At 38.6% G+C, this 24588-nt stretch overlaps 1 protein-coding gene across 15 annotated transcripts in view; it reads right to left on the bottom strand.

Moving 5' to 3' along the window:
* Positions 1-24588, bottom strand: part of CDC14A (cell division cycle 14A) — a 188864-nt gene that overhangs the window by 36578 nt on the left and 127698 nt on the right. For all 15 annotated transcript variants that reach the window (XR_006712541.1, XM_045478431.1, XM_045478425.1 and 12 more), the window contains one exon: positions 8476-8635. Coding sequence is in view for 14 of the 15 variants with exons in the window: in XM_045478431.1 (XP_045334387.1) it covers positions 8476-8635 (160 nt within the window). In the remaining variant the exon portion in view is untranslated. The remainder of the gene's footprint in view (positions 1-8475; positions 8636-24588) is intronic.

Genomic DNA, 24588 nt, shown 5'->3' with positions numbered 1-24588 from the left:
GAAAAGAAGGCCTCAGGTCAGAACAGTGTAGTGGGTCTAGAGAACAACCAGTCGAGGGTGGAAAGGAGTAGTGTCTTCAGGAAAAGAATGAACTTGGCAAACAAACAAAAAAAAATTGCTGTGTTAAGATTTTGAAAAAATTCTAAACTGCTTGGCAGAATTTGTGGGGGCCAGGGTCAGGGTGGCAGTGGGAAGGGGGGGGGAATAGCATTATCTCTTCCCAAGTACACAGAAAACTATGCAAATAAAAAAGCAATTAACTCACACCTGAACTCATGTAACACTGTGTCAATAATACTTTAATAAAAATAAATAGATAAATATAAAACACTAAAGAAGTAGATAACTAACTCTGCAAAAAACAAAGAGAGGGTCAACAAAGAAAAGAGAGTAGACTACCAAGCTCAAGAGTGAACAATCCTTACACGGTAATAACGTACATATTATTGGGTTTCACAAAAAATTATGATATATAGCCATATTAGGAAAAGCACAGGGAGCAGGTGTTAACATCTGGCTGGGAGAGCTAAATCCTATCTACCACAACCAGGAGGCAATTGAAAAATGTCCAAAATCAATAAATTGTTTAATATAGCATTAGAAGGGAAACATTTATGTTTAGAAATATGGTAGTGAAAATGTGCTTATAATTTGCTTAGAGGTTTCCCCTTTTGGGAGTTGGTCTAGGGGAACAGAAAGGTGGGATAGGGTACTGATCTTTTTTATCAGAATTCAGTACTTTTTGATATTTCTAAAAGTGTAGTCACATATTACTGGAAAAAATGAATACTAATTTAAAAAGATACACAGTTTATGTGTTTTCTCCCACTTTATTATGTATCTTAAAAGTGAAATATTTTTTTAATTATAATACATTTCAAATGTAGAAAACAATAAAAAAAAAAACTGCATCAGACAGCTAACCACCCAGATTCAATATATTTTCTACTTAAGCTCCTACTTTTAAGGGGTTTAAAATACCCTAAATACTTTCCCAAGAAAAAGAAAATGTTACATATAAAGACCCTATGATACTTGTTTGTCATAAGTAATAACAAAATACAGATAAAAGTGAAAAATTATTAAAACCACCTACATATTTACCATCAAAAGCAAAACACATTAATACTCTGGCATATAGTGTTCCAGACTTTTCCCTGTGTTATTCATACCATCCCCCACCATACTTCTTTCTGACAAAAAGAGGTTGAGTTACATATATGCTGCTCTGTAATTTACTTTTTCACTTAAAAAAATACATTGTTGTAAGTATTTCAGGGTACATTTAAAAAACAAAAGACCAAAAAACCTCTACATGATTATTCTTTATGGCTACATAAAATCCCATGGTCTACATATACCAAATTTTATTTATTTTACCCTTAGTCAGGTTTTTTTCTGTTTTTTGTCACTATGAACAGCTCCAACAAATATCCTCCTCTATGCATACGGCTTTTAAACACTGTCCTATTATTGTCTTCAGATAGATTCACAGAAGTGCAATTGCTAAAGACATTTTAAGGTCTTCTGACACATATTATCAAATCGCCCTCCACTTTAAACTCCAACTGGCAATCTTTAAGGTCTTCTTATTTCTGAAATCCTTGCTAATACTGCATACATTCTTTAATCTCACTCAACTTGAGAGGCATACATAGCATCTCGTCATTTAAATTTGTATTTCTTTCATTTTCTAGGGAAGCAGAACATTATTTATGTTTACCAGCCATGACAATTCCCATTTTGTTTTATTTGTGTACATGGTATTTTCACATTGATTTTTTTTTTTTTAATTTTTTTTTTTTTTTCAACGTTTATTTATTTTGGGGACAGAGAGAGACAGAGCATGAACGGGGGAGGGGCAGAGAGAGAGGGAGACACAGAATCGGAAACAGGCTCCAGGCTCTGAGCCATCAGCCCAGAGCCCGACGCGGGGCTCGAACTCACGGACCGCGAGATCGTGACCTGGCTGAAGTCGGACACTTAACCGACTGCGCCACCCAGGCGCCCCTCACATTGATTTTTAAGAGCTCTTTACATTTAAAAAAGAAGCCTAATTTGAATATGTTGCAAACATTTCCTCCTAGTTGATTACTACGAGAAGAATGAACTGGGCAAGGTGAAGACGTGGGACAGGGAGGAGGGGGACCCAGTTAAGTGGCTCATGCAGTGGTCTGGTGAGAGGAGACAAACTGGATTTTAGGGTACGAGAAAACCCGTTTTCTTAACGTTTATTTATTTCTGAGAGAGAGACAGAGCGTAAGCAGGGGAGGGGCAGAGAGAGGGAGACACAGAATCTGAAGCAGGCTCCAGGCTCCGAGCTGTCAGCACACAGCCCCACACAGGGTGCGAACTCACAAAACGCAAGATCATGACCTGAACCAAAGTCGGATGTTTAACTCACTGATCTGCCCAGGAGCCCCCAGGGTATGAGAAAACTCTTAAGTCAGGACCTGGGGAGAGGAGAGGGAGATCTCCCCAGGACCTGGGGAGAGAGAGGAGAAAGATCCAGACATGCAATACAGGTCTGAATAAATCTGCTGAAACACAAATCACATATTTTTTGTCTCAATGCATCACCCTTTATTTTATTTCTGTGGCTATTGTATGAAGCTTCAGCTCAAAGGTATAGAACATATAAGCCATAAAACCCTCAGTAAGAGATTAACAGCCTTCAAACTCTCAACAAAACGTTAAAACAATGTTATTCAAACTACATTTAAATTATGGAATTAAGAAACCAGAAAAAGCTGTAAGAAAGAGGATTCTGGCCTTCCAGAATCCTGAATATAACACACAGACATGAATACAACCAAGCTCTGTATTTATCAGGGCACCTAGAACACAAACACCTGTGAGGGGAAACTATATTAGAAAACACAGTTCCTCTCTCGTGAGGCATGAATCAGTTCCAAGAATTGTGGACCTGGGGCAGTTCGAAGACTCTTCTCAACGGGCGCTGGTAGGTCTCATTCTTTCTACCAAATTCATTCCTTATAATAGTTAACAACAGTCACAACTGATGAATGCAGGGAACCTACCCCAGGCCTCCCTTGTGTTCTTAGGCACCAGCCCCTCTCCCCACAGAGTTCCAGTGCAGACCCTCTCTGGCCTGAGCTGCTTAGATTCCCTAGAATTTTCTAAAAAGAAACAAAGTCACGTGGTTGCTGGTGAACAAAGGAAGGGAGCCTCATCCAGGGAAGACCCTCATATCTTTGCTCGCCATGGAGAGTGGTGTTTGGTCAAACTACCCATTGCCCTCTGGTGAGTCTGAGCACCAGCTCTTTCTTTTGGATACCAGCTTGCTCTACATAAAGGCAGGAAAGTGAGAGCCAACTACGATACCTAAAGAAAGACCATTTTAAAAGATGTACTTATTTATAGAGGATGGTCTAGCAAAAGAGCAAATAATAGTGCAAAGTACAAAGATTTATTTTATTTCATCAGTTGTTCTCTATATACACACGAGATGAGAACCAAAATAAAATGTGTTCATAGATTTCCATTGGATAAAGTAATTACTGACCAACGCATTAATAAAATGGTGACAGAGTAAGCCACCGGTGTGTGCCATTAAGAGAAAAAAATCTATTAGATAAAAGATAGCACACCAGGGAAAAAAAGACAGAAGAATATAAAAAATGATATAAAGGGAGAGTTTGAAATATAAATGAGTAAAAATAGAGGTGAAAGGATTGGAAGAGAAAGATGATAATGGATTTTTAGCAGGTTTAAGTGATTTGGCTAGGAAAGGTGGCTGGGTCATCTACAAAATTCTTTCAGCTCTCAGATGTTGAACCTGTGAGATGTAAAAGCTAGATAAAGACAAAGATGCCATTGTCAAATTAAGTTGCTTCTGATCAATAGAAAGTTTGGATTTATTACAGCCCCCAAATCTGTCTTCTCTCCTTCCTTGCTGTCACTGGTTGAGACCTTTACCACCCGGGACCCCCCTCCCCCATCACCTGAGCCTCTCATGCCCGGCCACACACCGACTCCAGCACCCCTTCCACTCCACAGCCAGAGCAGTCTCCCCAACCCGTGGCTCTGTGTACTGGCACTGTCTTGTCCAATAGCCTCTGCTGGATCCCAGTGGCATTCAGATTGGAACCAGAATGACTTAGGGGTCCTAAGAGTGGAAAGAACAGGGTCCCTGGGTGGCTCAGTCAGTTAAGTGTTGACTTCGGCTCAGGTCATGATCTTGTGATTTGTGAGTTCGAGCGCCTTGTGGGGCTCTGTGCTGACAGCTAAGAGCCTGGAGCCTGCTTGGGATTCTGGGTCTCCCTCTCATTCTGCCCCTCCCCCACTCACACTCTGCCTCTCTCTCTCAAAAATAAACAAACATTTAAAAACTATTAAAAAAAAAAAAAGCAAACGACTTCGGCTCACGTCCATCTCACAATTTGTGAGTTTGAACCCCACATCGGGCTCTCTGCTGTCAGCACAGAACCTGCTTCAGATCCTGTTCCCCCATCTCTCTGCCCTTCCCTGCTTGTGTGTGCCCCCTCTCTCTCTCTCTCTCAAATAAATAAACATTAAAAATAAGAGTGGACAGAACAGTGCTTGAAAGTAGGGCCTTAAAGATTTAATTTTTGACTTCATGGATTTTTTTCTAAGATGCACCCTGAACACGAGCATTTGATGTAAAAGAGCAAAGGATTTTATAAATTACAGTATCTTGATGTCATTAAAACACTACATTCTCAGGGTGCCTGGATGGCTCAGTTGGTAAAGTGTTCAACTCTTGATTTCAGGTTGTGGGTTCCAGCCCCACACTTGGGTGTAGAGATTGCTTAAAAATCAAATCTTTAAGAATAAATTAATTAAATAAAACACTACATTCTTATTTACCTGATTGTCAATTTATGTGAACTTGTCTGAACATTAGCAGCACTTATACCTAATTAATGTCTTGAAGTCAAGAGCATCTGTTTGGTGTGCTAATATTGGATTATCACCCTGGAGTAGGAAAAGTTAACAACAATCACAGTTCCAGGAGAAATGTATTAGGACAGGCTGGCTAAGGTTATGTTCAAAGTTACTGATGTACGGGTGCCTGGTGGCTCAGTCGGTTAAGTGTCTGACTCTGGACTTCAGCTCAGGTCAGGATCTCATGGTTCATGAGTTCAAGTCCCATGTCAGGCTCTGTGCTGACAGCTCAGAGCCTTCTTAGGATTCTCTCTGTCCCTCTCCTGCTCACTCGCTCTGTCTCTCTCTCAAAAAATAAACTAAATAAAATTTTTTTATTTAAAAAAAATTACTGATGCAATATACTAAAGCCACATGTAGGACGTCATGGGGAGGCAGCATGATACAGAGAAAGGCCTCACGGTGCGTGGCTGAGTACAGATTCTGAGGCCAGAGCACTTCTGTTTAAATAACAGCCCCACAGGGCACCTGGGTGGCTCAGCTGGTTAAGCATTGGACTTGGGCTCAGGTCATGATCTCGAGGTCCATGGTTCAAGCCCTGCGTCGGGCTCTGTGCTGGCAGCTCAGAGCCTGGAACCTGCTTCGGATTCTGTTCTGCCTCTCCCTCACCCATGCTCTATCTCTGACTCTCTCTCTCAAAAATAAATAAACATTAACTATAAATAAATATATATGTATATATAAATATATATATATAATTTACTATCTCTATTTTCAATCTGATATTGCTTTTAAAAAGGAAAAACAAAAAGCAACCTCTAGAAGAATACTCTCTTTTTTCACTTCCTTTACACACAAACTGAATAAATCCAGAATTTTCATGGACTTCTATCCTGAACATTGGTAAGGAGCTTGAAACACGTAAAAATCCTTGCAACATTCTCAACTTATTTTCCCACTTGGAATTTATGAGAATGACGAAGATATCATTAACTCTCTTACATTCGCTTTCGAGGAAACTAACTCCCCCTATTCCTGTAATGTTTTGGAGCTGGTACTAGGTAAGCATAGAGAGAAAAGGGCTTAATATTTATACAGGGCATCACCTAACTATAACATGGCCCCAAACCTGCATATATGTCACTGTCTGAGATCTTAAGTGCACCATCATTCAGTGGTATTTTTGAATTCTTTCATTTCCGTACTCTAATTTCAAAAATAATAACACTTCTGAATGGCTAGAGTTAAAGTAATAAATTGGGGGTTCTGGGAATAAGGAAGAGGAAGAGAAACTACCCAATACCTGAACACATGCTCATATTTAAAATTGACTTATTTTAGTAAGTCAGAGAAGGACAGACATCATATGTTTTCACTCATATGTGGATCTTGAGAAACTTAACAGAAGACTACAGGGGAAGGGGAAAAAATAATTTCAAACGAGAGGGAGGAAAACCATAAGAGACTATAAAACACAGAGAACAAACTGAGGGTGGATGGGAGGGTGGGGGAGAGGGGAAAATGGGTGCTGGGCACTGAGGAGGGCACTTGTTGGGATGAGCACTGGGTGTTATATGTAAGTGATGAACCATGGGAATCTACCCCAAAAACCAAGAGCACACTTTACACACTGTATGTTAGCCAATTTGACAATAAATTCTATTTAAATAAATAAATAAATAAAATTGACATTTTAAATTTCAATCATATTTCATTTTTCATCTTCTAGTGAGAAATAAATGTTAATTATTCTTAAATTCGACTAAAAGAGATCTAAAAAAGTATGAGAACAAAATGTTCTAACTACCAGATGTTAGTTTAATACAGATTATGATATAGGAAACATTATATTCCCATAAGATAAATATGTTTCTCAGATAGATGGATAAATTGTATGTGCCTCTTTTCAGAGGTCATAACTCAAAGTCCTGTTTACTTGAACAAACCCTAAGAAGGAAATGCTGACCAGAGCAAGAAAAGTATTCTTGCTTAGCTATATTATCACATTAAAATGTCAGTTCAGATCCTTTTTGTTTGCTTTGAATAGGCCAGACTACTACAAAGAGACAAGAAAAAGTTAACAAAGGCTGTGAACATCAACATGACCTTGGCTGAGATTTACATTTTGTCAGGACAGATGACTCACACCAGTAAACTTGGCCGCTTCATCAGTGGCTGTCCTGGAGTAGAGACCATGGGGCTGAAAAATTGGTTCTTCTGGCAGTCCCCATCCTGTGTCCTTGAAGAAAGCCCACTCTCCCTAGCATAAGCACTCCGGTTATCTTTCTTGGTGAAAGAAACCTGTTTGGCATGCCACTTGTTGACCTAAGAGAGTTATGATGTGTTCCTTCCATTTGGGGTTCCCTGAGGGCCAAGCCGGAACCACAGACTTTTGTTCAAGGCCCTTGTCCGGGTCAAACGTCCAAATAGAATGTAAATCCACACTTGTGGCTTAAATATTTTCAACGGCTTTTTTTGTCCCTTTAGGGACATAAAAATATGAATACAAACCAAGCGCTTAGCTTACCTCAGGCATATTGTGGTAGAAAAAGCTAAACCAGGAGGTAGACTCCTAGTCTGAAGGTAGTCCTACTATTAATTAATGCTGTGACCTTCAGCAAGGAACAGAGTTGGTGGGGCCCTGGTTTCTGATCCGCACGAGAGGGGAAGTGGAACAAATGATTTCAAGGTTGCTTCTAGCTCCAAAAATGCCCATGATCCTACCTGTTGTAAGTCACTTCCACTTTTAGGTAGCAGGGTGTAACAGAAAAAACAGATTCAGAATCAGATAGATGTGGAATGGAATCACAGAGGTTAGAACTTCGGTGACATTCAATTTCCTTACTATAAAATAGAGGGGTGCTTGGGTGGCTCAGTCAGTTAAGTGTCCAACTCGATTTCAGCTGAGGTCAGGATCCCAGGATCGTGGGATTGAGCCCCACATCCGGCTCCACATGGAGTCTGCTTGGGATTCTCTCTCTCTTTCCCTCTGCCCCTCATCCCACTGTCTCTCCTCTCTCTCTCTTTCTTTATCTCTCCCTCTCAAATAAATTTTAAAACCCCCTTTTTAATGGAGATCATACTGCCTAATTCACCAGTTAGTTATAAAGATTAAATGAGACCATGGATATCACCAGTTTAAAGTGGTTTGCTTATAATATAGAGCCTCCATTAAAAAAAAAATTGCCCCTAATTATGTTTTCAACTCTGGACTTTAGAAACCAACATGCATTTGAGCCTTTCACAAAACCACTTGTGGTATATATTATTTTTTCAATTGTCACATTAATTTTTTCGTCTTTATATCCATTTCCATCTTCAAATAGAAACTTTGTTTTTCTATTTCCTTTTTGTAAATACTCTCCAAACCAGAGTACCCTCCTTTACAATTGTGTTCCTTAAGTTACAGCTTTTTTACTTTTAAGGATAACTGCTTTCTTTGCTCTGATTCTAGTTTTATCAGTGGATAACTACACCTAAAAATATTGGCACTCTCAGCATCTCAGAAAGGAGATATTCCTATGTTATATGTGTTCAGCTAGGAAACAAAGAAATGCAGAACATTAGTCTTAAGGAGACATGAAAATCTTCCAGAGGAAAACTCACCTCTCCAAATCTTTCCACGTTTTGTGTTTTAGATAAGTTTCCACCAATAGACATATCATCCAAGCTAGAAAGAATTTTGTTAATACTCCCTTCATTGGATGGTCTATTTTTCAGTTTGGATCGGAAAATGTCTCCTTGGACCCATAACGATGCTTGTTTTCTGTAAAAAAGAGAGAAAACAAAATAATCTGTAAAATACATTACTATCATCTCCTTGAAAGTGTATCTTCTAAATAAAAAGATTAGCAGATATGCCTTTACAACTCAGACTAGAAAGATTATGAAATGTTAGAATTTTTTTAAAAAGTCATTTTCTGTACGTCAGAATAAATAATAAAGTTCTATATGAAACACAAATACCTATCTTCCAATATATATCTATAATATAACCATATATGAGTTGACTATTAAGGTTCTCAGATGTTTATAATACATTTCACAGCAGTAAAGACTATGAGCCCATTTGCCTTTTAAATATGAATCTAGGGTCGCCTGGGTGGCTGAGTCAGTTGAGCATCCGACTTCAGTTCAGGTCATGATCTCGTGGTTTTTGAGTTCGAGCCCCACATCGGGCTCTGTGCTGGCAGCTCAGAGCCTGAAGCCTATTTCAGATTCTGTGTCCCCCTCTCTCTCTGCCCACCCCTGCTTGTGCTCTGTCTCTCTCTGTCTTTCAAAAATGAATAATCACACAAAAAAATTTTTTTAATATGAATCTAATATCTGTAAGGTATTTCTCAAATAGCAATTTGATATGTCTATAAAAACAGCTGGAGTAAAGTGCACTCAAAGGTGTATGTGAAGAAACTTGAGTTAAACAGGGATATTGCCTAAAAGAGTACTAAATACCTAATTGTGTGTGGCTCCATGAAAGGCCCTGGAAGAACTTCAGAAAGAACTTCAGAAACCTACTCGTCCCAGATAAAAGTAAGGTATGTAGCCTCAATTAGCTTATCCTTTAAGAAGAAGAAAATGTGGAGGCGCCTGAGTGGTTCAGTCAGTTAAGCATCCAATTATTGGTTTCGGCTCAAGTCACGATCCTGCAGTTGAAGGGTTCAGGCCCCATGTCGGGAGGGATCCCGACACTGTCAGCACGGAGCCGGCTTGGGATTCTCCATCTCTCTGGCCTCTCCCCCCCACTCACGTGCTCTCGCTTTCTCAAAAATAAATAAACATGAAGAAAAAAAGAAAAAGAAAATATGCTTCATCTGTAAGTTTTCTTGTATTCAATAAGGCACAATTATAACTGCTTTTAAGATTACAAGAAAAGGACTTCAAATATGTATATAAAAGGATACTTTCGGTTTTAAATTTTATTATTAGAATCAACTTCATGCATTTCTTTTAAGATAAGTTACCCCATCGGATGCTACCCCATTCTATTCTATGTCATATTGTACAGAATAGAATTAAGCTAAAATTATGGTTCATCATAACAAGTATTAACATCCAGTGAAATAACAGCATTATCAAGGAGATGCTACCAATAAGAACATAGATTTATTTTCTGAGGCAACAGAAAGGCCAAGGAGTACTTTCTCTCAAAGATTCTACATAAAATTCAGGTTAAAACATGAGAAGAAAAACAATGACAAAAAGTCCTCCCTGAATTATGTAATCTCATTGCGCCCTCAAGAAAGGAATCCACCTTTCCTTTTTAAAAGAGTTGACTTTCAAATCAGAACTTTTGCTTATGGTTAAATACTGTTTAAGTCTTGAATAAAATATAAACTTTTAAACTGCAGCAAAATTTTACATGTGCAATACCTCCAACCAAGCATATACATGTCCAAGTATCACCCTATAGAGATACATGCCTGTATACAAGATGAGAAAATGATTACTGCAGCATTATTTGTAATAAAAAAGAAAACTGGAGATACCTAATGGACAACTGGCTTATTAAATCATAGTAAATCCATTCCATGAAATATTATACAGCCAGTAGAAATCCTGGGATGGACCTACATGTGGTGATAGAGAAGAGCAGCTATGAAATAAAGCATTAGTAAATGAAAATATAAGTGACAGAGTGTGGAAAGTGTGATCCCATTTTTTTTGTATTAAAGTTATAATTTAACCCAAACTTCAGTTATCTGGAAGAATATATAGGAAAACACTGACTGGTTACTCCCAAGAATGAAAGGAAACTTTCACTTTTTATTGCATGTCTATACTGTTTGACTTTTTTTTTTTTTAATGTTTATTCATTTATGAGGGTGGGAGAGGGGCAGAGAGAGAGGGAGACAGAGGATCTGAAGCAGGCACTGCACTGACAGTAGAGAGCCTGATGCGGGGCTCAAACTCACCAACCATGAGATCATGACCTGAGCTGAAGTTAGGAGCTTAAATGACTGAGCCACCCAGGCACCCGCTGTTTGACTTTTTTAAAACAATGTGCCTCAGATGCTTTTGAAAATAAAACATTAAGTGATAAATAAACAGATCAAAGCAGACCAAAGCTAGAGTTAGTACAGAAAGGAACCTTTAAAGTTGTTATCATAAAAGATAGCAGACAGCACATCACTAGATTGTTTTAACAACAGTATTTATAAATAACTTTAGAAAGAAGTCAATTTAGTAAGTGCCCAAACGTTAACAGCATAGGATAAGACTGGATGGCTGTGAGGCTTTTTTTTACATATAATATCCTACCCCACTTTCAAATAAGAAGTGGTTTTTTTTTTCTTTTAATTTTTGCTCTTTTCCAAATAAAGCAAAAGGAAAAAGGAACACCTTTAGATCCTATTTCTGAGACAGTATAGAGGCTCTACATATAAAATATGTTGTCCATATATAAGACTAACTTAGCATTTCTAACATTGTTCTAAAATTGGAATTCATTAAATTATCTTAAGAAATTTCCAGCATGTTTTTAAACAAATTAAATTTTAAAACAAAAACGAGGTGAAGGTTTAAATATATGAATAAAATAAAAACTCCAGAAGTCTACACACACCAGTTCCTAGGGAGTGTGGCAGTATCTGCCTTCTATTACGGCAGAAGGAACTTTGTGGAAGCAAACAACTGAGGGCTATTTTCTGAGCTTAAGATATATAAACTTAGGGGCACCTGGGTGGCTCAGTCAATTGAGCGTCCCAACTCTTGATTCTGACACAGGTCATGATCTCACAGTTCGTGAGATGGACCCCCACATCGGGCTCTGTGATGAGTGTGGAGACTGCTTGGGATCCTCTCTCTTCCTCTCTTTCCCTCTCTCTCTCAAAATAAATAAACTTTTAAAAATATATATATATATTGATGAGGTTACCATAATCACTGAGTTACATTCAATGTTTCTATACCAACTGCCAAAATACATATTCAAAAAATACTTTTAAGTTTTGCTTCCTTTGTGATAACCTTCATAAAACCATGGTATAGCCTCTGTGCTACCTTGCATTTTCAGAAATCCTTGTTTTAATTTTTTATTCCTCCAGATTTTTTCCACTTAATGCTACATCTAGTATAACTCTTTATCTGATGGTTGACTCTCATATCCTTCCAATAGTAATAAACAGCACAGTCCTTGACACGGTATGAACAATTCAAAAAAGTAACTGTTAAATTCATAAATGAGTACCTTGAGCCTCTGGCCAAAACGCTCAGTATTAAAGAACTACTATTTCACAGGGAGAGAAGATTCAGCTTTGCCACAGACAGAGAAAAATTCAGATAAATGAAACATCCAGAAAGGAGAGAGATATACAGATGAAACACAGAATTCCTGTCCCTCAAAAGTTCCCAGTTAAGTACAAGAAAAGCAAACAACTGAAATCCAATTTTAAAGCTCTATGACCAAGACATGCCCTTAACTCAATCTGAAAGAATCAGAAAGAAGATCCCTGAGAATTCAGAAGTATCTAGAAAGATTAGCAGAACTTAGCCAGTAAAGAGTTTTCCCAGAGCAAAGAAACACAACAGGGGCTTGAAGAAATAGTGATATCAAAGAACCCAGCATGTTTGGATAACTGGGCTGTTTGATTTGGTTGAAGCAGAGGATATGACAGAAGTAAGCAGCAAGCAGTTTGTGACGGGCCCTGAACGCCACACTGAGGAATTTAGATTTTTTTATGTTTTAAGACTTATGTATTTTGAGAGAAAGAGAGCATGAGCAGGGGAGGGAAAAAGAGAGAGGGAGGGAAAGTACCAAGTAGGCCACACAATCAGTGTGGAGCCCAACACAGGGCTTGATCTACGACCATGAGATCATGACCTGAGCCAAAATCAAGAATTGGTCGCTTAACTGACTGAGCCACCCAGGTGCCCCAGGAGTTTAGATTTGATCTCAAAGTTGATCCCAACATTACAAAGTCCTTGGGGATGAAAAACATGAAGTGGAAATGGAAACCGAGGAGTTGGAGGACCGAAGAGGCCACACTGAAAAAAATTCCAGTTCCAAAATGTTACCAAAGGAAAACTCTGAGGCTGCTGCCAACCTAAAGATGGAAAAATCACAAAGTGACACCTTTCACTTGCTTGGTTTAAAAGACTCCATCTGTCCCATCACTGGGAAGACTTGATGTGAACCTGAATATTAAAGATGAATCAGGTGTCAAAGCTGATTTGTGTGTTGCTAAGAGATGCTCTACGCAAGTGCTCCTCATGAAAAAGCAGCACGCCATGCAAATTCCTCTCTTATTGACAATAGAAACCACGCTGGCTTTTATTGTGGTGTCTATTACTCCTTAAAAGCCTCATCTCAGACAGAAGACGTACAACGTGTATTTTTAAGTAGCATTTAAAAATCACATCCTATGAAGCTAACACACCGACTCAAAGAAAATCTAACGTAATGGATTTTCTAAGACAGCATGAGCCTCTGCCAAAAGAACATGTGCTTTGAAATAACAGGAAGAGATCTGTCTTGACTTAAACAGAGCCTTTTGAGAGAGGTAGCCAGTGTTGGGGGTCAAGTGTTTTTGGCCAAGTCATGGCCCTGGGTCAGTTAGGCCTGGGACATAAGAAATAATTAACCAGGCTTCATTACAAGCGAAGTCATGGCCTTCACAAGTCTTTTTAAATATCTGCTTTTAGGGGCACCTGGGTGGTTCAGACGGTTGGGTGTCCGACTCTTGATCTCGGCTCAGGTCATGATTCTAGGGTCATGGGACCGAGACCCACATTGGGCTCCATACTGAGCATGGAGTCTGCTTAGGATTCTCTCTCTCTCTCTCTCTCTCTCTCTCTCTCTCTCTCTCTCTCTCCCTCTCCCTCCCTCTACCCCTCTCCCTCGCTCATGCATGTGCACAGTCTCTCAAATAAAAAATAATTTTTTATCTGCTTTTAAAACTCCTCAAAAGAAAGGCAAGGTAGTTGTATCATTACGGGTGTTTCTGTTTGTAACTGACCTCTTCTCCCTCACACCCTTGAGTCCAAATGAAGCCTATCTCTCCACCATCTTGACTCTGTCTTCATCACTTCTTCCATCCTGGACACATATCTGTCCAGTACCCTAACCTCAGTGTCCATCCAAGGCCACCAAATTTGGCCACTCTTTAAAGAAACCCAGCTCATTTTCTAGTCTGACTTAGGCCTGCTCTAGCTGTGACTGGAGCACCAGTCTGCCCTGCATGCCTCCTGTACTCCACTGCCCCAGGGCTATTACGGAAACAGATGTAGTTCCCCGTTTAAAGAACTGGACTGATGAAATGGTCTAACTTGACATCAAAGGAAGACAGACCAGAAAGCAGTACCCACGATTCAGGAGGTGGAAAGGAGACAGGTGTTCAAGTTCACCTCATAGTTTGGTACATAGGGAAGACTTACTGGGAAGATGTTAAGAAAGAGAATTTGAGGGTAGAAGGGAAGGCTCTTGATTCTGAATCCCACAAGGACATGTAACTGGAAGAGAAAAAATTAGAGAATTCCCAAAGCTAATTCTATTTAGACATAGACCCCCACAGTCGGAAGCTGGTTCAATGGTATCACGACAAAATACAAACTTTACAACTAAACTGGATGCATTATCGCTTACAGTACATTCTTTATCCACCTCTAACCCTTTTCACACAAGAAATAAAACAAAAAGCATTCAATCTCCTAGCTTTAGTAATTGACAAGAGTATTTCAAGGTACATTTCTGATGTCATCATTGCCTACAATTCTTACATATACCTTATCCTCGATACTGGAACCCACATTAGGATTTCATCTTTGCTTAGCTAATAGATTCAATACAATTGGTAGTCAACCAATGAATAAGATGGTGCAATAGTAAATACTGAAGAGCAGTTGAGAAGTTTAGAAATGGGTGTTGCTGCAAAAACGTGATTGTCAAATAGTGCAAACTCGAACCTATGCAATGTGCTTGTTATTCTTATAAATAAACCATGACATTGTCTCTGGCTATTTTAAATTCCAGTTTACAGTAGTCTAGGTTTTAATTTCTGTATTTTAGAAAGATAAATTCTTAAATCTTTAAAATACATTATTAAAAAACTTAATATATATCCCCTGAACTATTTCATGTATCCAAAAAAAATTACAAAAAAAGAAACAGGAGGAATCAATTATAATAAAAAACTCCAGGCATTATTGTTAGACCTCTCAAGAATTTTTCCATTTTCGTGAACAAGTTTTCTTCATCTTGTTTTTGGTAATTTCCGAAAAGAAAAGGCAATGGTTTAACTGCTAATTTCTGATGTTGCTCATCCCAACTATGAAATTTACCAAATGCTACAAGCACCCAATTGAATGTGGCAAGTTGATATTTACAGGGTAAGAACGACCCATGGACCCTTGTTATACAATGTGGTTGGGGACCAGCAACATCACATCACCTGGGAGCTGGTTAGAAATGCAGAATCTCAGGTCGCACACTGACCTAGTGAACCAGAAACTGCATTTAGTAAGATCCCCAAATGATTCTTTTGCGATTTATTATTTAAGAAGTATGACAGACAACTGAAGGCTTACAACTAAATTAGAATGTTGACAAATATCCAACTGAATGGAAGTTGATGACAATATCTATGATAATAAAGCAAAAAGGAGGAGTTCTTGATTTATGGATTTAGGAATAAAAGAGAGTCCAACCACAAAATTGTTGCTCCCTTAAGATAATTTTATTCAAAACAGTAGCTCTACTTCACAAAGACAAAACAATCTGCAGGGTCCAGATTTAGGCTTTATGTGAGTTCTCTCTGTGTCAGGAGGAAATTTAAAATTAAAAGAACTTCCATGTTCATGGTTTGGGAGAATTAATACTGTTAAAATGTTGATACTGCCCAAAGTAATCTACAGAGTCAATGCAATCCCCATCAAAATCCCAATGCCACCTTTCACAGAAATAAAAAAAACAATCCTAAAATGTGTATAGAACCCACACAAGACCCCAAACAGCCAAAGCAATCTTGAGAAAGAAGAACAAATCTGGAAGCATCACACTTCCTAATTTCAAACTATATTACAAAACTAAAATAATCAAAACAGTATGGTAAGGACATTAATGCAGACATAGATTGGTGAAACAAAACAGAAAGCCCAGAAACAAACTCACACATGTATGGTAAATTAATTTATGACAAGGGAGTCAAGGATACACAATGGGGAAAGGACAGTTTCTTCAATAAATAGGTATTGGGAACCCTGGGGAGCCATATGCAAAAGAATGAAACCAGACCACTATATTACACCATACATAAAGGTCAACTCAAAATGAATTAAAGAATTGTACATAAGACCTGAAACCATAAAACTCATAGAAAAAACCATAGGCAATAAGCTCCTTGACATCAGCCTTGGCAATGAATTTTTGCCTCTGAAATCAAAAGCAAAGGCAACAAAAACAAAAATAAACAAGTAGGACTACCTCAAACTAAAAAGCTTCTGCATACCAAAGGAAACCCTCAACAAAATGAAAAGGCAACCTACCAAGTGGGAGGAAATATTTGCAAATGTATGTCTGAAAAGGGGTTACTATCATAATATATAAAGAACTCATACAACCCAATAGCAAAAAAAAATCAGATTTAAAAATGGGCAGAGGATGTGAATAGACATTTTCCCAAAGACATACAGACAGCCAACAGGTGCAGGAAAAGGTGCTCAACATTACTAATCATCATGGAAATGCAAATCAAAACCACAATGAGATATCACTTCACACCTGTCAGACCTGTCAGAATGACTATTATAAAAAAAACAAAAACAAAAAACAAAAAACAAGGGGGCACCTGGGTGGCTCAGTCGGTTAAGTGTCTGACTCTTGATTTTGGCTCAGGTCATGATCTCACAGTTTGTGAGATCAAGCCCCACATCAGACTCTGTGCTGACAGCATGGAGCCTGCTTGGGATTCTCTCTCTCTCTCTCTCTCTCTCTCTCTCTCTCTCTCTCTCCTTCTCTGCCCCTACCCCCACTCACACTCTCTTTCTCTCTCTCCAAATAAATAAATAAACTTTAAAAAAAACAAACAAGAAATAACAAGCATTGGAAAGACTGTGGAGAAAAGAAAACTCTTGGGCACTGTTGGTGGGAATGTAAATTGGTGCAGCTATTACAGACAACTGTATCGAAGTTCCTCAAAGAATAAAAAAAAAAATTTTTTTTTAATCTTTATTTTTGAGAGAGAGAGAGAAAGACAGAGTGTGAGGTGGGAGGGGCAAAGAGAAAGAGGGAGACACAGAATCTGAGGCAGTCACCAGGCTCTGACCTGTCAGCACAGAGCCCAATGCGGGGCCTGAACTCACAAACTATGAGATCATGACCTGAGCAAAAGTCGGATGCTTAACCAACTGAGCCACCCAGGCACCCCTCCTCAAAGAATTTTAAATAGGATTACAAATGATCCAACAATTCCATGTCTGCATGGAATGAAAACACTATTTTGAAAAGATATATATCCTCTCATGTTCATTGCAACATCATCTATAATAGCAAAGACATTTTAGAAACCAAAGTGTCCATTAATGAATAAATGAATGAATGAATAAAGAAAATGTGAATACACACACACACATTCTGATAAATATCAGAATATTAGCCATAAAAAAGAAGGAAATCTTGCCATTTGCAACATGAATGAAACTTGAGGGTATTGTGCTAAGTGAAGTAAGTCAGAAAATAAAGACAAACACTGTGTGACCTCACTTACATGTGAAATCTAAAGGAAAAAAAGGAAAGAATTCGTAGATACAGAGAATAGATGATGGTTGCCAGAATGGGGGACAGAGGTGAAATGGGTGAAGGGGGTTGAGAGGTACAAACTTCCAATTATAAAATAAGTAAGTTCTGGGGATGTAACGTGCAGCATCATGACTATAGTTAAATAACACCATACTGTATAACTGAAGGTTGTTAAGAGAATGAATCTTGAAAGCTCTCATCACAAGAAAAAGAAATTTGTAACTAGTTGTGGTGATGGACGTTCTAGACTTATTGTGGTGATAATTCCACAATATATACAAATATCAAATATTATGTTGTACACCTGAAACGAATATAATGTAATATGTCAATTACATCTCAATAAAAATTTTTAAATTAAAAATAAATGCATAAGTAAAAAACAACATTATTATATCAGGCCCATAGAAAAGAATCTTCCTAGGCTAAAGCCCCTGTGGAAACCCAATACCAGCCCCTGAAGGCTTCCTTTCTAATGAATGAAAGTTTTAATGGATCATGATCCAGAGATCAGCACAGTGCCACAAACTGAGCATTCCATAAATAGAATCACACAAATCATAAAAGCAGCCTGATCCCACCTCTGGATTTCCACAGGCTGTCCCTGTGAAGGATGAATTTAGACTTGGTTCAATAATAAAAGAGATGTGTTTGTGCATCGTTTTAAAAACTTTGAGGATGGTTGGTAGAACACAGATTTGGGGTTCACAGTGGAATTTTCAGCTTAAGAACAACAGTTTCGAGTAGAAGAAAAAAAACATTTGGTCGTTGTTTTGCAAACGATTTTATTTATACCCTAGGAAAAAACTGAACTATAAGATTTCAGACCATAACGAGGAAGAGGTCTTGATCTGTCAATACGGAAGTTCATCAACTCACGAGGATGCTAATAAACATCCCTCTTACTGCTGGGGAGATAGAGGAAGTTTTCTTCAAGATGCAGAAATCAAACACCTGGCCATATTTTGGTCTTTGAGGACTAGCAGGGTGTGCTTCCCTAAAGTCACAGATTTAGAATTTATGTTACCTAAAAGGCACTGAGTGGCACTTTCACTTCTAAAAGAAAATAACCCCTCTTACTTGTACAGTCATTTTTGACAGATGAAAACCTGTCAGAAAACTTTTTAATCCTCTTACTTCTTTCTTAATGAATGTGTGACTTATTCATGCTTTTGCGTCATCGTTGGTGTCACTCTCTTCATCTCTCATCATTAGTCAGGCTTCAAAGCCTGAGACTGACTTCCTTGAAACGTCCCTGGTACCCATCCATCTCTAACCCCTCACTCTAACTTCTAGCCCCTTCAACAAGACCCATTCCTCTTACTTTTTTTAATTTTTTAATGTGTTTTTTATTTATTTTTGAGAAATACAGAGACAGAGCATCAGCTAGAGGTGGGGCGAGGCGGGGGCGGTGGTGGGTGGTGGGCAGAGAGAGAGGGAGACACAGAATACGAACCAGGATCCAGGCTCTGGGCTTTCAGCACAGAGCCCGATGCGGGGCTCAAACTCATGAACCATGAGATCATGACCTGAGCGGAAGTCAGACGCTTAACCAGCTGAGCCACCCAGGTGCCCCAAGACCCATCCCCTTTAGGTGGCAACAGTCCTTTTTCAATCTCCCTCCACCCTATTCATCTTACACATGGCTGTATCCCAGTGTTCTTTAAATAACGTGTGGATCTCAGGACTCTCCTACTTTAAATAGCCCAAAGTAGCACTGTGATGAATGAGAGAAGTTCAGAATGCCCATGTTCACAGAGGATCTGTGTATGCTACTGTACATAGTTACTGACTATCTACACCAGTATACACTATCTACACACATCCATGAGCTTCCTATCTATACAAAGCTGCTCTAACACATTGACAAACACCTAGTGGTTCAGAAGAATACATATTTACTTTCAAACACTTCTGGAAGTCAGAAGGCCAACATCGGTTTCACTGAGCTAAAGTCAAGGTATCGGCAGGCTTGATTCTTTCTGGAGGCTCTAAAGGGAGAATCTGTTTTCCTTGTTTTTTTCAGCAGCTAGTGGCTGCCCATATTCCTTGGCTTATGGCCCCTTCCTCCAGCTTCAAAGTACATCAGCTCAATCATTGGTTGAATTCAATTCAATCTTTGATTGATTCAATCATATTCAATCAATTCAATAGAAGCTGTTGGTGTGATTTGTCATGCATTTCTGCCCAGAGCTGCACGAATGCAGTCATGGAGGCGTACTTGGCTTGTACTCCATATCTGGACTCGGGATCAGAACTGGCCCTTCTGTTCCTGACTCCAAGAGGAATTAACGTGCCTCAGCCAAAAGATGCCCTCCTCAATGCCCATCACCCACTTTCCCCTCCCTCCCGCCCCCCATCAACCCTCAGTTTATTCTCAGTTTTTAAGAGTCTCTTATGCTTTGGCTCTCTCCCACTCTAACTTCTTTTTTTTTTTTTTTCCTTCCCCTCCCCCATGGGTTTCTGTTAAGTTTCTCAGGATCCACATAAGAGTGAAATCATATGGTATCTGTCTTCCTCTGTATGACTTATTTCACTTAGCATAACACTCTCCAGTTCTATCCACATTGCTACAAAGGGCTATATTTCATTCTTTCTCATTGCCACGTAGTACTCCATTGTGTATATAAACCACAATTTCTTTATCCATTCATCAGTTGATGGACATTTAGACTCTTTACATAATTTGGCTATTGTTGAAAGTGCTGCTATAAACATTGGGGTACAAGTGCCCCTATGCATCAGTACTCCTGTATCCCTTGGATAAATTCCTAGCAGTGCTATTGCTGGGTCATAGGGTAGGCCTATTTTTAATAGCCACACTGTTTTCCAGAGTGGCTGCACCAGTTTGCATTCCCACCAACAGTGCAAGAGGGTTCCTGTTTCTCCACATCCTCTCCAGCATCTATAGTCTCCTGATTTGTTCATTTTGTCCACTCTGACTGCAGATTTGTTCATTTTGGCCACTCTGACTGGCGTGAGGTGGTATCTGAGTGTGGTTTTGATTTGTATTTCCCTGATGAGGAGCAACATTGAGCATCTTTTCATGTGCCTGTTGGCCATCCGGATGTGTGTCACAGTTAAGACAAACAGCTCACTCAGGACTGCACATAAGCAAACTTAATGACTGACTATAGATCACACTCAGGTAGTATATGTATTGCCCTGGCGGGAATAGCTAGCTGGAAGTCTCACCTGCGGGGAGGACACTCTGCCCAGGACCCTCAATCAGGACTCCAGCCAGCTCTTCACCAGAGCCCAGGGGGTTTCCCCAGTCAGGAGGGTGGATGTTGTAAGTACTCAGTTTGAGCTTTCTTTGTTCTTCTCTATACCTCTCTCCTTCTCTCCCCCCACTCCTCTGTCTCTCAAAATAAATAAATAAACTTTATTTTTAAAAATCAATGCAATCCACCACATTAACAGGCTAATGAAGAAAATGGCACGATCGTACCAATCAATGCAGAAAAAGGATTTGACAAAATTCAATACCTATTCATGATAAAAACTCTTGGGAAAATGGAGGGGAACCTCCTCCACTTGATAAAGTACATCTATAGCAACCCTCTAATTAACATTACATATAATGATGAATGCCTAGATGCTTCCCCCTAACCCCAAGATTGGGAACAAGTAAAGAATGTCTGCTCTCACCACTCTTATTCATCATAGTGCTAGAAGTTCAAACTATACCAAGGGAAGAGAAGAAAATAAAAGACATGCAGATTGGAAAGGAAATAAAACTGTCCCTATCTGCAGACAACATGATTGTCTTTGCAGAAGTGCCCAGGAACTCACATGTGTGCATACACACACACACACACACACACACACACACACCTAATTTCAGGATACAAAATAAACAGAAAATCAACTGTATTTCTACATACTAGCAATGAACACCCAAATTTAAAATATAATACTATTTATAATCACTCAAAAGAAAGTGAAATACTTAGGTGTAAATCTAACAAAATAGGACTTGTATGTAGACATTGTATGTAAATCTAACAAAATAGGACATTATGTAGAAAGCTACACAATGCTAATGAAAGAAATCAAAAGAGATCTACATAAATGAAGAGACATATTGTGTTTATGGACTGGAAAACTCTATAGTACTAAAGAGGTCAATCCTCCCCAAATCGAGATAGAGGTTTAATCCATGCCTATCCCAATCGCAGCATGATTTTTCTGTAGATATGGATGACATTATCCTAAAATTTACACAAAAAAGAAGAGGATCTGGCCTTCTGAAGACATTTTGTTAAAGAAGTAGAAAGTAAGAGGAACCACTCTTCCAATGTTAAGGCTTACAATATAGGTACAGTATCAAAACAGTGTGGTATTAGAAGGACAGACATATACACCCATGGAACACACAGAATAAAGAACAAAGAAGTAGATCTATACCTGTGCCCTTCATAACAAAGACGTCAAAGCAATTCAAGGGAGAAAGGATAACCTTTTCAACAAACAGTCCTGGAGCAACTGGACATCCACAGGCAAAAAAAAAAAAAAAAAAAAAATGAACCTTGACCTAAGTCTCACACCTCCCACAAAAATTAACTCAAAATGAATCACCAACTTAAATGAAAACACATAACTACAAACCTTTTAGAAAAAACCTGAAAAATCATGGGGATCCAGAGCTAAGCAGAGAGATCTTAGGTTTGATACTAAAAGCCTCATCTAAAAAAATGAAAAAAAATGATAAATGGGACTTTATCAAAATTTAAAATTTTTCCTCTGTGAAAGATCCTATTTAGAGAATGAAAGACAAGCTATAGACTGAGAGAACATATTTTCAAAATATCTATCAGATAAAAAACTAGAAGCGAGAATGTAAAAAGAACTCTAAAAACTCAATAATGAGAAAACAATTCAACAAAGAATGGACAAAAGATTTGAATAGACACTTTGCTAAAAAGATACGTGGATAGCAAATAAGTACATGAGAAGTTGCTCATTGTTACTTACTAGGGAAATGCAGATTAAAACCATAATGATATATTATTGTACACCTATCCGAACGACTAAAATAAAAAACAGCAACATTGCCAAATGCTGGAAAATACAAAGAAAAACTCAATCATTCATGCATTGTTGGTGAGAATGTAAAATTAAACAGCCACTCTAGAAAACAGTTTGACAGTTTCTTATAAAACTAAACATGTACCACACAACTCAGCAACTGTAGTCTTGGGCACTTATCCCAGAGAAATGAAAACTTATGCTCACATGAAAATCTAGATACAAACATTTATAGCATCTTTATTCATAATAGCCAAAAACTGTAAACAACACAGCCATTCTTCATGGTTAACAAACAGCAGTACATTCAAACCCTGGAATACTACTGAGCCATAAGAAGGAACACGTCACTGATACGTGCAGCAGCCTGGATGAACCTCTGGAGATAATTCTGAATGGAATTATCATTCCGATTATCAAATCGGAATGGACACTGAATGGAAAAGGCCCAGCCTAAAAGGCTGCATACTCTATGATTCCGTATACATAATATTCTCAAAATGATATAACATATACATGGAGAACACATCAGCAGCTGTCAGAAGTTCAAGAGGATAAGGGCAGGAAAAAAATGAGTGTGGCAATAAAAAGGCAATGTGAGGAACATAGCGATAGGTCTCTGTGTCTTAATTGCATAAATGTTAAATCCCGATTGCAGTATTATACTGTAATTTTGCAAGATATTAGCATGCAGGGAAATTGGGTAAATACATAGGAGCCCTATTATTTCTTACAACTGCATGTTAATCTCAGAATAAAAATTTCAATTAACAGTGTATGTATACACAACACACACACACACACACATACACATATAATGGAGCTTAGGAGAAGGGTTGAGGTTATGTTCAGAATGGTTAGAGAAAGGCATGTAAAATGTGAAATCTACTTTCCAGAAAGTATTGTTAAAAACAGGGAAGGAAATGAACATAAGTATATAGTCACTACAGCACATCAGGCTTCCTGTGACCCGGCACCTGCCTGCCAGTGGGCCACAGCACCACCCTGCAGTGCAATGGAGAGTACCTGGGGACCTCACACTCCTCTTCCAGACACCTAAGCAAGTGGTCCCACTGGGGAGCCTTGCTCATCCCCTTGACCACCATACCCCCAGGAATTGCTTAATAGAAAGTCACCTGATGGCCCTTACCTCAGGGCTTCTACTGATGACCCACCACCTGGCTCTAAAAGACTTTCAGAACCAAACCCATCATGGCACACACCCTGGCTTAACCCGTCACACAACAAGACTAACCCTTCCAGGTCATCCAACATCAACTAGACCCTTATCTCCAAACGACTCATCTCCTAATTCCCTATCCTACCCCTCAAATCCAATAATACCATCTTATAATATTCTTTTTAGAAAATAGAGATGGAAATGCCTCACAATTCATCTTATGAAGTCAGCATAACCTTGATACCAAAACTTAAAAGTATTACAAGAAAAGAAAATCACCCATCATTACCTTTCGTAAATACAGGCACAAAAATCCTTAAGAAAACATTAGCATATCAAATCCAGCCATATGAAAACATAAAAGCACATCATGACCATCATAGCTTCACATTTGAAACTCAATGTGATTCACATTAGCAGAATAAAGGAGAAAAAATTATGATTATCTTGATAGGTGTAGGAAAAAACTGAGAAAATTCAATACCCATTATTAATAGAGACTCTCAATAAACTGGAAGGAAATGGAAGGAAATTTCCTCATTCAGATAAAAGTCCTCTGTGAAAGCCCCACAGCTACCACCATATTTAATGGCGAAAGACTGAATGCTTTCCCTCTAATATTAAGAGCAAGACAAGAATGTTCATCTTCACCACCTCTAACACTGTACTGGAAATCTTAGCGATAAGGAAAACTACCAGAACTAGCAAGTGAAATTACTAAGGTTACAAGATATATGCCTAATTTTCAAAAACCAATTACAGCAAAATTTTAAGTTCT

Source organism: Leopardus geoffroyi, chromosome C1, assembly GCF_018350155.1.
Source record: "Leopardus geoffroyi isolate Oge1 chromosome C1, O.geoffroyi_Oge1_pat1.0, whole genome shotgun sequence".
In the NCBI taxonomy this organism is placed as follows: domain Eukaryota; kingdom Metazoa; phylum Chordata; class Mammalia; order Carnivora; family Felidae; genus Leopardus; species Leopardus geoffroyi.
This window is presented reverse-complemented; position numbering and strand designations above follow the sequence as displayed.